Source organism: Eretmochelys imbricata, chromosome 7 (genome assembly GCF_965152235.1).
Source record: "Eretmochelys imbricata isolate rEreImb1 chromosome 7, rEreImb1.hap1, whole genome shotgun sequence".
In the NCBI taxonomy this organism is placed as follows: domain Eukaryota; kingdom Metazoa; phylum Chordata; order Testudines; family Cheloniidae; genus Eretmochelys; species Eretmochelys imbricata.
Genome location: NC_135578.1, coordinates 19,717,026 through 19,732,809, shown reverse-complemented (window position 1 = coordinate 19,732,809; position 15,784 = coordinate 19,717,026). Strand labels below are relative to the sequence as shown.

General features: G+C 43.3%; 1 protein-coding gene and 1 long non-coding RNA gene across 2 annotated transcripts in view; one reads left to right on the top strand and one right to left on the bottom strand.

Annotated features, from left to right (window-relative positions):
* Positions 1-15,784, bottom strand: part of LOC144268330 (uncharacterized) — a 63,180-nt gene that overhangs the window by 11,405 nt on the left and 35,991 nt on the right. The gene's annotated exons all lie outside the window — the stretch shown is intronic.
* FGD5 (FYVE, RhoGEF and PH domain containing 5) overlaps positions 1-15,784 on the top strand; it is a 141,126-nt gene that overhangs the window by 101,805 nt on the left and 23,537 nt on the right. The window contains exons 9-11 of the mRNA XM_077823061.1: positions 1,735-1,793; positions 10,020-10,091; positions 11,662-11,730. Of these exons, the coding sequence (XP_077679187.1) occupies positions 1,735-1,793; positions 10,020-10,091; positions 11,662-11,730 (200 nt within the window). The remainder of the gene's footprint in view (positions 1-1,734; positions 1,794-10,019; positions 10,092-11,661; positions 11,731-15,784) is intronic.

Here is a 15,784-nt window from a genome sequence, read left to right as displayed (position 1 = left end):
GGAAAAAATATTGGCCAGAGTGATGCCGTGTTCATTTGTACAGTGTGATCTCACGTTGCAAGGGCCTGACTGTTCTCTTACACAAGTGTAAATCAGGAGTAACTCCACTGGAGTGAATGAGTTTATAGCAGTGTATAAATGCTGTAAGTAAGATCAGACTCAGGCACAATGAGTTTGAAAGGCACAATATAAAGCTGCATTCTGTCCTGTTTCCGTATTTCATGTGGAATGGCCTGAGGCAGGGTCTTCTCACAGAAATGGAAATTCAAATTCCAATTCAGTGGCCGGTCCGGTCGTTTCTGGTCATTGTCAGAGGCCTATGGTCACATTAACAAGGAAACTTGACCCACCTTCTAATACTGTGAAGAAGAAGGAGGAGGCAACCTTTCAAAGCAGGTTTGAGGTCATGTGCAGGGCAAGTGAGAGGGAGGTCAGATTGCTGTTGTCTGCCTCCTACCTTGCCTCCTCAGCTTGTGAATAAATAAAGGCAAGCATGAGCCACAGAACTGGGATCCAATCCCATATTTCAAAAACTCAAAGTTCTGAATTGTTTGGGCTCAGCACATTGGGCTACCCAGAGAATTTTAATCCAGATCTGTATTTAGGGATTCTGGAAACCACCTCCCCAAAATTCAAGGTTGATGAAGGATTGGTTCATATCCAGCTCTAGAACAGAAAGCAGAGCAAAGTCTCTGACAGTACCTTGCTACTTCACAAGCACAAGCAGTAAAGGTCTGGAGGTTAAGATTTGAGGCATTCCTATAGCTCCAGCATGCAGAGCCTACAGAAAGAGAACTGAGTGAACATAAGCATAGCTCAAACTTTTTGGTTCATTCCCAGAGCTCAGCCACCAGCTAAATCCTAGTCCAGTCTTGGCATACCCATGCTGGGTATGATATTTCTGAAGTGAAGTGGGATGGCCTGATGTGTTTATTTGCATGCCATTACCCAGAATGAACTTGCAGCTCACCATTGTTTTGCACTGGTGCTGATGCTGCAGAGGTCTGGAATCAGCAAGAAGGCTTGGTCTTTACTTGTTCCTTGAGCTCTGACCAGCACACGTACACTTGAGAGACAACGTATCAAAATCAGCTTGTTCAAAATAAAGAACAAATGAGGTGCTCAGTACCTATCAGGATATGGTCTTCTAGTTGCTTGGAATAATCTTCATGGGCTACTCCCATTGAAGTCAATGGGAGTAGTATGAGGTCACAGGGGGATCAAGGCTAATGTTATATTAATCAAGCAAATACTGTTCTCGGCCCATCCAGTCTGAACCTGGAGTAACTAAATTGAAATGAATTGGGTTACTCCTGATTGACCTTATACATAACTGAGAGCTGAACTTGGCCCACCATTTAAAGCACTAGCCATAAGCTAAAGATAAACTGTCATGCTTACAAAAAACTGCTACTGGAAGATATGTCACAAGATGATTTGGTAAAATTCAAAAGCACTTAAAGATGGTCTCATGAGCTTTCTTGTCTGGGGCAAGCTTGGCTCATGGTATTATAGCAAGAGGGAGACAAAGGGAAGGAAAGAAGGGACCCGATGTGGAAAGCAAGTAGGACTGTTTGGGATCCTAGTTATTAAGGGCAGCTTGCCCCTGAAGGTGCCAATGCAGCTTAGCCAATGCATTTCTTTAAAAGATGTATTTATAACAAGGTGGGATATAGGTTGCTTTTTCTAACCTCTCATGTGCATTGTGCCTTTCTGTGTTGCTTCACCCCTCAGCTGCCTTACTCATTGTCTCTGAAATTACGGACCGAGCCAACGACAGCATGCAGCAAGGGGTGAGTTGTGATTTGATGATTAGTACTGTCTTCTCTGTGAGTTTGCTGAGGAGTGTGTCACCCCACTGTACTATCCCAGAAAACCAGATCCTTTAGCCGAGGGTAAGTACTCCACGGTGTGCTCCAGATCTAGGCTCCATGGGTTAGATTCTGCTCTTGTTTATTCTGGAGTAAATCTAGAGCAACTCCACTGACTTCAGTATAGTTTGCAAGATGTAAGCCAGTGCACAATTCAGCCCAAAGTCTTTGTTTTCTCTTTGGCTGTGGGTGTGTTAATATTGCACATTGAGGAATGAGTGAGTGGGACACTGTAAATTTCATGGACTCTGCTTCCAATCTGGGATGTATACAGGTATGTAACCTTAGTTGAAGACATCATAGGTCCGATTTTGCTCCCACTGATGTTAACAACCCTGATTCTGAACTCACTAAGGGTATGTCTACACAGCAGAAGCTGTGCATGGGCTACCCTACCGGCGCTAGCTTGAACCAGGCAGTGTGGGTAACAACAGCCGTGACGATACCACAGTGTGGGCTTCAGTGCAGGTCGTAGAAGCCTGGCATGGACCCTGGGTATATATTCGGCTTGCTAGCCAGATCTGAAACCCATGTTATGCTGTCTTTACTGCTATTGTTGCTTGCGCTAGCCGGATTCCTGCTAGTTTGAGCAGGCTACCCTGTGTACAGCTTTTACTGTGTAGACATACCCTTATGTGGGTTATAGGTTTTTACTAATGCATAATTCCATTGACTTCAGAGGAGTTACTCCTGATTTACTCTCATGTAGATCACAATCCAGTTCAGTTGGACAAGATTTTCAAATATAGGATCCTATTAGAGTAGGTGTCTAAATACAGATTTAGATATCTTAAATAAATTATCTGATCTTCAAAAGTGCAGAGCACTCAGCAGCTCCCATTGAAGTCAGTGTGTGTTACTAGCACCCTGTGGCTGGAGATTAGAGCCCCAGGATGCTAGCAAATATAGTCTGCAGATAACTGTTCTTCTAGCCATTTGCTCACAGAGAGCAAAATCCTGTTTCCATGTAAGTCAATAGGAGTTTTGCTATTTACATTAGTAAGAAGCAATATCAAGTTCAGAATACAGGAGGTACTGGGCTTGATCCTGATCTTACATATATTGGTTTTATATCAATGGAACAAGTTCCACTTGAGTTATTGCTAACTAGTACTTTCCCATTGGTTCCAGTGGAGTTCTTCCTGATTTACATTGGAGTGGCAACATGATCAGGGCCACTGTGGTTCTCTATACTGCATTATACCAGCCATTTTTATCTTATATAATTTGATCGGGGGCTCAATGCTGTCCTTGGATGCATGTTCTCAATTCCATTGACTTTAGCTAAAGCACAAGAGACAAAATTTAACCCAAAGAGACAATTAAGAGCACCACAGGTTTGTACAGTGCCTTGAAACACTGCCTTAGAAATACCTTCACAAACCAACATAAAATATTAATAATACTATTTGTGAAGCACATGCTCCTCCTCTTACCAAGGCACTCTGGCCTCTACACTAACCATTCAATTATTATTATTATTTTATTATAAATAATATGTAGATTTTAAGGTCAGTGACCTTCTGTATACCTTGTGGCTGAAATGAAGCATTTCTTTTAGGAGGCCTCTAATCTGAATTTAAAGACTTCAAGGGACAGGGAATAGATCATATCTAGGGTCTTCCCAAATTCACGGCCATGAAAAACTCATCACAGACCGTGATATTTGGTCTCCTCCTGTGATATCTGGTCTTCTGTGTGCTTTTACCCTATACTATACATATTTCATGGGGGAGACCAGCGTTTCTCAAATTGGGGGTCCTGACCCAAAAGGGAGTTACAGGGGGGTTGCGGCATTGCCACCCTTATTTCTGTGTTGCCTTCAGAGCTGGGCGGCCAGAGAGTGGCAGCTGTTGGCCAAGTGCCCAGCTCTGAAGGCAGTGCCCCGCCAGCAGCAGCACGGAAGTAAAGGTAGCAATACCAGACCATGCCACCCTTACTTCTGCGCTGCTGCCTTCAAAGCCGGGTGGCTGGAGAGTGGCGGCTGCTGACTGAGGGTCCAGCTCTGCAGGCAGCAGCATAGAAGTAAGAGTGGCAATACCGTACCCTGTCCTCCTTACTTCTGTGCTGCTGCAGGCCGTGGTTCTGCCTTCAGAGCCGGGCTCCCGGCCAGCAGCCACCATCTCTAACTGCCCAGCTCTGAAGGCAGCGCCACCACCAGCAGCAGCTCAGAAGTAAAGGTAGCAGTACTGCAACCCCCCCTACCATAACCTTGTGACTCCCCCCATAACTCCTTTCTGGGTCAGGATCCCTACAATTACAACACTGTGAAATTCCAGATTTCAATAGCTGAAATCATGAAATTTATGATTTTTAAAATTCTGTGGCCGTGAAATTCACCAAAATGGACCGTGAATTTGGTAGGGCCCTAATCATATCCCTGGGGAAGCTGTTCCAATGCATATTTACCCTCCCTGTAAAAATTCACATTTTATGTCCCGTTTGAACTTCGCTGACTTTAAATTTCCAGCCTTGGGATCTTGCTATGCCTTTGTCTGCTAGACAAAGAACCCATTAGTACCAGACACCTTTTCCCTGTGTAGGTAATTATATACTGCCATCTAATCACCTCTTGCCCGTCTCTTCAGTAAGCTAAATAATAATAATTATGATGATGACAATCATTCATACTTCATAAAATGCACAATGCAAAAGATGAACAAAATAGACAAACATCCTGGCATCAATATGGAAAGGAAGAGGAGAATGATGTGAATTAAAGTATCAAACAAGTGCTTTTGAGAAAGGTTTTATTTTCAGACATGATTTTAAAAGCCCGTGATTTTAAAGGTGACAAAATGGATGGATTTAGGCAGAAGCTATGAGGCACGAAATCCACCCCTTTGGGGCTGCCACAGCAACATACTTGTCACCTGCTGTCCTAGGGATTCTCTAGGTGCCCTGCCAGCATGAGGAATGAGAGCCTTTGGTAAGAAGTGGAACCCCAAGTGTTCAGCATGTAAATCCACATTGTCTTTCAGCTTTTAAAAATGAAACCTTCATGTTTTGTTCAGACAAAAAGTGCAAGCAGCTGTTTGCAGCAGATGAGTCCTTGGAGCCAAGAATGTCAACTTTTGCTCACATCTGGCAAGCTCTGATGCTCAGGTTTAAAAGTCATGTCTCTGATATGCGCGCCAAGGCCATAAACACGCCAGCATTTTCACAAGCTGTTTAACAGCACAGATTTCAGTGACACTCTCCTCACGGATCGAGACCAATCCTCCGCTGCAACTTTTAATGTTTGTACAGCAGAGAGATAGGCAGCAGGTAAAACTGTTCCTATGTTTCTGAAGGGGAGAAAACTGCTTTAGCAGAACTACTGTGAGCAGTGCTAGGGGAAGAGACTGAAACTCTAATCCAGCTCCCCTTGAAGCCAATATTAAAACCTCCGTAGAGTTCCAGAGGATCAGGACTGATCCCAACATTTTTTGCCATATGACCCGAGCAGGTTTCTCTGTTCATGCAGAGATGGACTCCAGCCACGAGAATTGGATCGGTAGTTTTAGGACCTAGGGTTTTGGTTTGCCCTGATAACGTGCACCACAGATAGAGGCCATTTGCAAAATTCTGATCTCGTTCTGAACATCCCAAAGTTCAGGGATGTTTGGATATGTGATTTTTGGTGTAAATCCATTTCCACTTCTTTGTTTTAAAGTTTATTCCTTTTTCTTTGCCATCTATCTGGGAACAAATCTCTGTTATCCCTTAGTACAACAGTGTCACACATCTGGCCCAATTAGCGTATGTATGTGACCTCCCATGACATATTCAAATTCTGCAGAAGCTAAACCTTCATCTTAGAAATAGCACCAGAAAGATGAACTCTTCCATACTTGGAAGCATAGATTCAGTTCCTATACAACTGGCTCCCTAATGCCTCCCCTCCCCCATTTCCTCCCCTGGAGGACACATCAGAGAATCTGGGCCATAGTTTGCACAGCATTTGGAGATTCTTTGGGCATTATAGAAGTGGTGGACTGTATAATTTTTGCTGATTAGGAGTTTATTTCAGAACCATTTCCTCTAAACTTCTATATTGACTTTTGCACTTTTTTTTATCATATTATTATCACAATAATAATATCATATTATTAAACCAGTGACATGGAAGAGATTAAACACAATTTCCTCCTTCCCCAACTTCTGTAAATGCACTTGGTTTTTTTGAGGGGCAAGTTTCTTGAGAGTCAAATTGTTGGTCTTGGAAGCTGTATTCCCGCTATCGTAACCCACTCATATACAAGCAAACAGAAATCCGCAGCTCCTTCTTCTCTTATTCATAGATTATCAATGCAAAGCAATTAACAGCTGACTCTAACTACAGAACAGACTCAACAGAGTCATTCCGAATACAATATTAATAACTTGATGTGTACCTGGATGAATTCCTAGACTATAATTTAGACTTGGGATAGGAGGGAGAGTCCTGTTGGTACTAACACATTATACTACACTTCCAAATCTAACAGGAGCATTGAATTACAGATAGTGTTTTCTATGGCACACCAAGCATTAATTTATTAGCTTTTTCTTTAATGGTAACAATACTCTAGCACCTTTTCCCCTAGCAACTTTTATCCCAGGAGTTCAAAACACTTTACAAATATTAATTAGCCCCACAGCACTCATGTGAGGTAGGAAAATATTTGCATTTTACACATGCACGAATAGAAGCTCAAAGTAGACCACTGTCACACAATATTAGAGGCACCTATTGTTCTAAGTAAGAGGCATTCAGGACTTTGAGCTAAGAAAGGGATGTATTACCCGTTAAACCTCTACAGTCTATTACAGGTCCTGAGGCACTAAGAGTTATACATCATAGTTGCTGTTAACTACTGGTAAATTCCTAAGGAAATTTGTCCACATAGACAAAATGATGATAACTTCATTGCCTTATAGAAGCTGTAGTTCATGGTTAAGCTAGCCAGATATGAATTTCCTACATCTGCAGTATTAATTGGGTGGTGCTGTTTTTTGACTCCTGGGTCCTAGCTTGTAAATGTGAATTGGAATAGGGAGAGTTATTAGCATTGTTTAATGTAGGTTGAATGGGATGGGTCAGAGTATTGGTAATAGACTATGAAGTCTTTCACTTCTGGGTCACTGGTTTGATTCTTGACAGAATAAGCACTAAAAGTAATGATCATTTATGGCTGTTTGGTTGAAATAAGATTTTGAATTTTAAAATATTAACAGCTTGATTTGTTTTGCTTGAAATTAGGAATGCTTGTTCATGAAAATAGAATGATATCCTGATACTTTGCAGGCTTGTGTGCAAATAAAATCCTTGGAATACTACTCACAGTCTTGAGTGTGTTGCTGATCTGGGCTGTTACACGGTCTTTTGGAAAAACAAAGCTTTTCAGTTTAGTTTTTAGTCTCAATTTAGGACTGTAACTTTTAACAGGAAGGTAAACCCATTGCATTGGGCAGGACAAAAACAAGCCATCGTGAGCTGCAGCACATCATGTCCTGTCTCAGCATTGAGACATGAAGACATCACACTGGCCTGAAATATTTTCAGGACACTCTGAAGGTCCTGAAAGACGAGACTGCAGGATGCATAATGAATAGTGCCTTCTGAATCTGTATTGACAAGATCATAGACATACCTACTTTACCCAACTCCTCTCTTTGTCAATGATCCTAAAAGAATATAAAATGCACTGGAATCATCACTAGGGGGACATATAAGAGATCTCAGTTATACCCATGCAATCTCATTGACTCTGATATTTAGGGAATATCCTGATGTAGATCAACGAAGGGTGGGGGGAGCAGCCCATTGTCTACCAGAGCAGAAAACTGCAGTCAAGACAGAAAAGCTGTTAGACAATGGAGCATTTTCCCGTCTTTGCAGTGACCTGCATCAGGATGGTCCCAAGGCGGATGTCGGACTCTGTGGCTTGCACAGATATATAGCTGAAAATTTAGCCCAAAAGCAGTTAGTTTGGGCAGCACAGTCCTAATTTTTAGCCCTGAATGTACCCCAGTGAGGTCCCATTGCTGTAGCTGGGCAGCTGCTTTTGGTCTCCTACTGCAATAGTGATCAGAAGAAATCCTAACTAAATCGCCTGAACTTGTCATCCAGATCCCTTGGTATCCAGGATTTCAACAGTACCATCTGCCAAGTAAAAAGGGGCTGGGGAGGGTGGAGTCTCACCCTTAACAGAGAGGAGACCTGAGATGCTGATAGAGACTCTTTACCAAAGTTTTCAAAGCATGACAATAATTAAAACCTCTTCCCTTCCCCCAGCACAAATAAGTGCCTTCTGATCGATACCATTCCTTTAATGGGAGCATCAGTTTGCTTAGATTCATTTTACATGCCGAGTGCTAAGTGGATACAACTTGCCCCCGCTCGTTTATTGTGCCTGTGCTGCTCAGGCCAGGTAAGCAGGGAACAGTATCAGACTTTGGTAATGAGCTCCCTGATCTTTGCAAGGCTTTTGAAAGGAAGGACTGTGCTCTCTAGTTAACCTTTCAGACCCCTGGTACAAATCTATTAATCCTGAATGCAAAAACCCCAGATAATCCTAGCAATGGTTCTAAAGTATAAAGACGTGCTTTCAATTACCCTTGTCACCTCAGCAAGAGCAGCTATTTGGTAAAAGGAGACAGCAGTGAGTGGGCCCTTAGGGGGTGTATTTACGGGAGAGGGGAGCAGCATACTTTGCCTCCAGCTCCTGGCTTCCTGGGTTGTGGAGGAAGAATGTCACTACAGAGCATAATGTATCCATGTATTTATGGACTATAGGGTGGATAGAAAGCTGGCTGGATCGTCAGGCTCAGTGGGCGGCGACCAATGGCTTGATGTCTCGTTGACAGCTGATATCAAGTGGAGTGCCCCAGGGGTCGATCCTGGGGACGGTTTTGTTCAACATCTTCAGTAATGATCTGGGTGATGGGATGGATTGCACCCTCAGCAAGTTCACGGCTGACACTAAGCTGTGGGGAGAGGTAGATATGCTGGAGGGTAGGGATAGGGTCCAGAGTGACCTAGACAAATTGGAGGATTGGGCCAAAAGAAATCGGATGAGGTTCAACAAGGACAAGTGCAGAGTCCTGCACTTAGGATGGAAGAATCCCATGCACCGCTGCAGGCTGGGGACTGACTGGCTAAGTGGCAGTTCTGCAGAAAAGGACCTGGGCATTACAGTGGACAAGAAGCTGGGTGTGAGTCAGCAGTGTGCCCTCGTTGCCAAGAAGGCTAATGGCATATTGGGCTGCATTAGTAGGAGCATTGCCAGCAGATCAAGAGAAATGATTATTCCCCTCTGTTCGGCACTGGTGAGGCCACATCTGAAGTACTGTGTCCAATTTTGGGCCCCCCAGTACAGAAAGGAGGTGGACAAATTGGAGACAGTCCAGCGGAGGGCAACAAAAATGATTAGGGGCTGGGGCACATGACTTATGAGGAGAGGCTGAGGGAACTGGCTTATTTTGTCTGCAGAAGAGAAGAGTGAGAGGGGATTTGATGGCAGCCTTCAGCTACCTAAAGGGGGGGGTCCAAAGAGGATGGAGCTAGGCCAGTGGAACGACTGAGCTAGGCTGTTCTCAGTGGTGGCAGATAACAGAACAAGAAGCAATGGTCTCAAGTTGCAGTGGGGGAGGTCTAGGTTGGATATTAGGAAAAACTATTTCACTAGGAGGGTGGTGAAGCACTGGAATGGGTTACCTAATGAAGTGGTGGAATCTTCATCCTTAGAGATTTTTAAGGCCCGGCTTCACAAAGCCCTGGATGGGATGATTTAGTTGGTGTTGATCCTGCTTTGAGCAGGGGGTTGGACTAGATGACCTCCTGAGGTCTCTTCCAGCCCTAATCTTCTATGATTCTATGATCAGTAATGGGCACTGTGTTGGGATAGGAAGCGGCAAGTGGGAGTGTCATGGGCAGACAGATGTATGGTAACCCAGCCACAGGTGGGGAAGCAGCTCAATAAAGCCCCACAAAACTGTTAGGCCCCAGTAGGTCAATCTGGTCCTAAAATCCCATTTGGCCCTACCCTGTCTGGGTGTCTCTGCTTTGACTCCAAACTGCTTAATGTCAATGTTATCTCTTGGTGGGGAGTGAAGGGAGGGTACGTCTGCTTATCTAAAGAACAATCACCATCCCACCTCCTAAACTCTCTTTTTCTCCCTCAGGAAAACTTGCAGAAGCTGGTACACATTGAGCACAGTGTCAGGGGGCAAAGCAACCTCCTCCAGCCAGGAAGGGTGAGTGCTGCAGTCAGACCTCCTGTGATAAGGACATTGTTTTCCACCAGCTTTATTTCTGTCTGTATGGATGGCAAGCTTTCAGACCTCATGTCTACAGGTGTTGTTTACTGGGCCGTTCCGATAAGAGTTGAAGCCCTGTTTTATGTAAAAGGCCTTCACTCTGCCAGCACTCAGACAGACATGCCAAGTGTCTCTTGTTAGGAGCGACAGGAGCAGCCCCTATTTTCTAAGCAAAGTAGCAATCAGTTTCCCAATGTAGCTGTCCCCAAAGCTCACCAATACAGTGTATTTTATTAGAGTCACTATCATTTTCCCCATAATGTCCATGTTTAAAGTTCTCAAGTGCTGGCAAGTACAGACTGTTGGCCTCAGAGCTTTGCAGTTGTATTTGGCTGGGTGAAGAGCCTGGAGTGAGGGAAAATGGTGTGTTTTCATTATTGTTATTTTTCTCATTCCCCAGAGGTATTTTTCATGTAATATATAATTTATAAATGATACAGAAATAGAAGTATCACATACACTGTACCTAAGTATCTCTTCACTAGCTTTGCCTTGTCTTCCACATTGGATTCAAGCTGCTTGTCCTCACTTTCAAGCCCTCACAGTTCAGCTCCCCTCCCCGCATCCCTCTGCTTAATCTTCCTTTCTTGAGCCCTACAAAACATGAAACTTCCCTTCAGTATAACAACATCTTAAAACAAAAACTTTAGGTAACTCTCAAAACGTGCATACTACTAATCTAAGGAACTGCAGAATCTCACCATTGCAGCCCTCATCTACCTTTTCCTCTACCACGCTAGGTAATGTTTTAACTTGGGGCCTGATTTTACCATCCCTAACTCATGAGAATTGCTAGATTGGGCACTTCAATTGTAAACTATTCTGGAAGGGAACACTAGGTCAGATCCTGATCTCATTTACAGCAGTGTAAATCTATACTAATTCCATTTACTTCAACGGAGTGACTCTGGATCTACTCTCGGGTTACTGAGATCAGAATCTAGTCCATTGTCTTGGCTGGTGTGAAAAGGAGCCTATGTATCTGTGGTACTGTATAAATAATAATAATTATATGGGGAGAGAGATTGTTTTTTATACACACACACATATGTGCATATATGCTGTGATTCTAATACTCTTACAGCCCATGTTCAGCTGGTGTTTGTTGGTTCATTCTCATTGTAGGGAATATTTAAAAGATGAATGTCCTTTTCTCGGAGTCCATTAAATGTTGGCTCCACTACCCTTGACAGAGTCTTTTCTGTATAAACACAGCTGATAGTGGGGAAGCGAAGTAAGCAAGAAACTGCCCTGTCCCTGACAAATGTATAGTATTGGTATGAAAGTAAATGGTAAAAAGGAGCAACACTGACACTTGGCTGACCCAGGACAGATAGGACTGATCTGAATAATGAATAGACCTCATTGTCATGAGGAGGATCGGGCTAGCAGAGACAGGAGTGTTAGAATCTCCTCCCGTAAAGGCAAAAGCATTTAATGCCCTCCTTTCACTTTGAGGGGTGTTCGGTGTTCACAATAATGATACTGATAATGTTTCCTCCCTCAGGAGTTTCTGAAAGAGGGAACACTGATGAAAGTGTCCGGGAAAAACAGGCATCCCCGGCATTTGTTCTTGGTAAGGATATTTCATTGGTTTGTTGCCTTTCTCATATCATATCATGGGTTTCCATGACTACTAAGGAGACTGGATATGACCCTGAACTACAGCTGAGCTTGTGCACATTGGGGCTGCCTGGTAATTTAAATAGTACTGGTGATATAACGTATTGGCATGTGTGAATGAGTGAGAGATGTTGACTTCTAGGATGTAATTTTCAGAAGGGCTCAGCACCTACAACTGGCAACTGAATTTCAGAACAGCTCAGCACAATGGAAATGGCTGTGTTGCAGGGCAGCATTTCCTCTCTAACTTTGGACTAACAATTAACTCAGTTTCTCCTCAGCTTGAATATCCCAACCTTCCAGCCTAGTTTGGTTGCTCCAGTGACTTGGCCTTCCAGCTGTTTCATTAAAGAAAAAAATTCACCCCTTTCAGGGTATCCGAGTCGAAAACACACACACATGAGTCTTCCACCCCCAATCCCAAGCTGGGCACAGCCTTTCCTGCCTGAGGGTCCATCTGTCTTCGCTCTGGGGAACTTCAGACACTCTTCAACCTATGCTTTGGGCTTTGCTCTCACCCCTCAGGCCCTCCTGGGCTCCTCTGAGACTCTCCCTGCTCTCTACCAAGCAGTGACTCTCAGGCCTTCCTACTTAGAGTCTCCCTTCTCTCCACAAGTTTCTGTCTTATCTCCATACCAGAAGGCTGGACTTCGCAACATGATCTGTCTGCCCCATGACTGTTCATTTTCTCCACCGAGGAAGGTGAGCTAAGGGTGTCATAGATGGAGCTGGACCAGTCTCCCCTTAAAGGGCCAATCACCCTGTGACAGGCTGGGTGCTGAAAACCAGACTCTAATTGGGGGAACTGAGAACTTGAAAATCTGCCCCTGAGCTCTTCTGAAAATTTGGTCCCTAGTGTCTGACCAACAGAGAGGATAAGGAAGCCACTACTAGCAAGAGCTAAAAAAAATTATTTTGGCTCAAGCCGTAGTTTTCGGAGCTCAAGGATGTGAGTTCTAGTCCCAGTTCCCCATTTGTGCATGAGCATATGGTATCTAGTTATTATATCTGTTGTCTGTGGCGCATTCTTTCTTTCTGGAAACATAGCATCTCTTCACATTTGGCTCGAGGAACTGCTGCCCCAACATCTTTTCTAATGTGTTTCTTCTTCTTGTGTTTTTTTAACATTCATGATTTTCCTTTGTATTAGACAGTATTGGCTAATGGCTAGAGCAGAGATCTGGGGATCAAGACTTCTGGGTTCTATTCTCAGCTCTGCAGATATTTCACTCCATAACTATAGGCAAATAATTTTGCCTTTCTGCATCTGATTTCCCACCTCTATACCCTGGGGATAATGATACTTACTTGCTTTCTCAGGGCTTGTGATGCTTAATTTATTGATGACTGAAAAGTTCTTTGAGATCCTCAAAGGAAATGTGCCATGGAAATACTGAGTAGTGTTATTACAATACAGTGTTGCAAAATTTAATTTAAAGTCATAAGATAAATGCCTAGGATACTGTATTTTCTGCAGATTTTCTAAATATTGAACAGGGAAATTTAAACTGGGGCAAACATGAAAATGGGAGAATATTTATACCAAAGTCACATACTTTGCCATGGATTCTTCATATTTTCTTTTCAGATTATTATTTCATAGTTTTGTGAAAAAGCTTCCTTGCTTACTGCTCAGCTTCTCTGCCGGCTTCATCATGAGAGGCTTGATTGATTTTGTGTGGGACACTATGCTGCCCTTCTGCTTCTTAGATGGCCTCATTGATTTCTGCAAAACTCAAACTTTTATGTATTAGAAGTAATGGGTCTAGCCAAAATCTTCATGATGTGATATCACTGCGATGCTCATTTGTTGAATCTGCCTGGACAACCTTAAACCATAGCACTACTGTGCAAACCATAACCAGTTTTAAGTCTGTGGCAAAATTGCCATTGATTTTAACTGGACCAAGATTTGACCTGAAGAGATTATGGTCATAATTTCACTATAGGGACATCATAATCTGTGGCCGTTACTATTACGGCAGAACCACAGGACCAAACAGGAGGAGCAGGAATCAGATAGAGAGAAAATCTAGTTTAAGTAATAAACAGGGATAGCAGAGTAATTTAAACTCGGGTGAAAGGTAAACTGAGCCAAGTTTCAAATAAGATATACTTGAAAGTTTATCCTCAGCTTGAAAGTCACAGAGGCAGAAAATACTATCAAAATGAACCAAGCACTGAAATAAGTGTAAAGTTGTTATTAGTGGGCTTTGAGGTGGCAACTTCCAGTTGAGGAACAATATCACGCTTCAGCTAAAGATTCTGCTGCTCGAAACTGGGTGTCAGCTACAGGGAGTGAAATAATCCCTTGGCAGATGGAGAGATTACATTAAGTGTAGCCCAGTGATTCTCAACCTGTGGCCCATGGGCCACTTGCAGCCCAATCAGCACATAGCTGAGGCTGACGTGACATCCTCAGGGCCATACAGGTAGTATATACACTGTGTGATTGCAGCCCATATAACACATAGAGAACTGCATATGCAGCCCACGATGATAAATAGGTTGAGAACCACTGCTGTAGCCCATGAAAAAGGGGGGAATGATTGCAAAATAAAATAACTCATGTTAAACTCTGAATGTGTTTTCATTATCTCCCTGTCCCCAGTAATACTGCAGAATCTGTCATGTTACAATCACTCAGTGGGTGTGTTTACTGGACTATTTGTCCTGTTAAACTATCAAGAAGACTGCTGCACAGCTCTGGCACTTATCTCATTCTTGATATATAGCACACCTCCTATATGAGCCCTGAACCCGTACTGTACATCTCTGCCAACGCAAGCAATCCTGGCCTGCAGCACCTCATTCAACCACCAGCGCGGGACATGTATCCATATTACATTTGGCTCTGCCAATGCACTTCATCCCCTGAGCTGCAGGGCCCTGCAATACCAGTCCTGAGGCCCTGGCTCAGGGGTCCATCTCAATTCTGACCTCCAGCAGCCCCTGCTATTCCAGCTTCGGAATCCTCTGGATTTGACTTCTAACGGTACTAGCAAAAATAACGTAATACTCTCCCAAAGGAGGGGAAAGGCTAGATTTTAAAATCATTCATTCAAAACCCTGAAAATTTTCTAAAGGCGCTACCCTAATCCAATTGAAGTCACTGGCAAAACTCCAGGGGGACCAGGATTTGGCCTGACATGTTTTGTAAAATGTAATTTTCAGATCCTTTGTGGATTTTTTTATGGTCCCTAGTGTGTCAACTGCTATGCCAAAAACGTGCATTAAAATGGGATACGTGTGATTGGGTTTTGCTTTGTTTTTGTTTGGACGAAATAAGTAAATATGCCTGAATAGACCTAAAAAAAAAAAAAAAAAAAGATTGGATTTCAGATGTCAATTCTGTTTCCATTGACATCAAGTTAGGCCAAATCTGAGTGCTTTGCAGAACCTCACCCAGAAAGCACATGCTGGAGCAAAAGCCTGAGAAGGGATTTTATCCCCCAATTTACTGTAAGAATAAATCAAACTAAAGTTGTGGTTAGAACATGCTGTTAAAATGGTGTGTGTATGTGTGCCATGCCTTATGTGTTTGCAACCACACTTTGTGCAAGTCTTTGTGTTGTGTGTATTTGTGTTCACGTGTGGGGCACAGGTCTGTAATGTGCATTTTTGTGTGTGTGTATAAGCATGTGTGTGGCATGTACATGCATGTATTTTATGCAGGTATGTAAATGTGCATAAGTTGATGAATGTCTGTTGTGCGTATTGCAAGGGTACTGAAGCTGGCTGTCTTGTGTAGGCTGATGGTATTGTTGAATCTGGTGTTTCCTGGCAGGATGTTTGGTGTGTTTTGCTGGGCGCCTGTTTCCTGAGTCCAGTCTCTGTTTACACGGATGTTGGAGCCTCTTTGCAGAGAGCACAGAATGGGCCGCTGAAGCTGGCAGGCCTCCTAATCGCCCCCCGACTACGGGACTCTTCAACTCAGACACTATCTCTTATCTCACACTTCCAAGAATTTCTCTACAAAAGCTGCTTGTGTTGGACGTGAGGCGGGG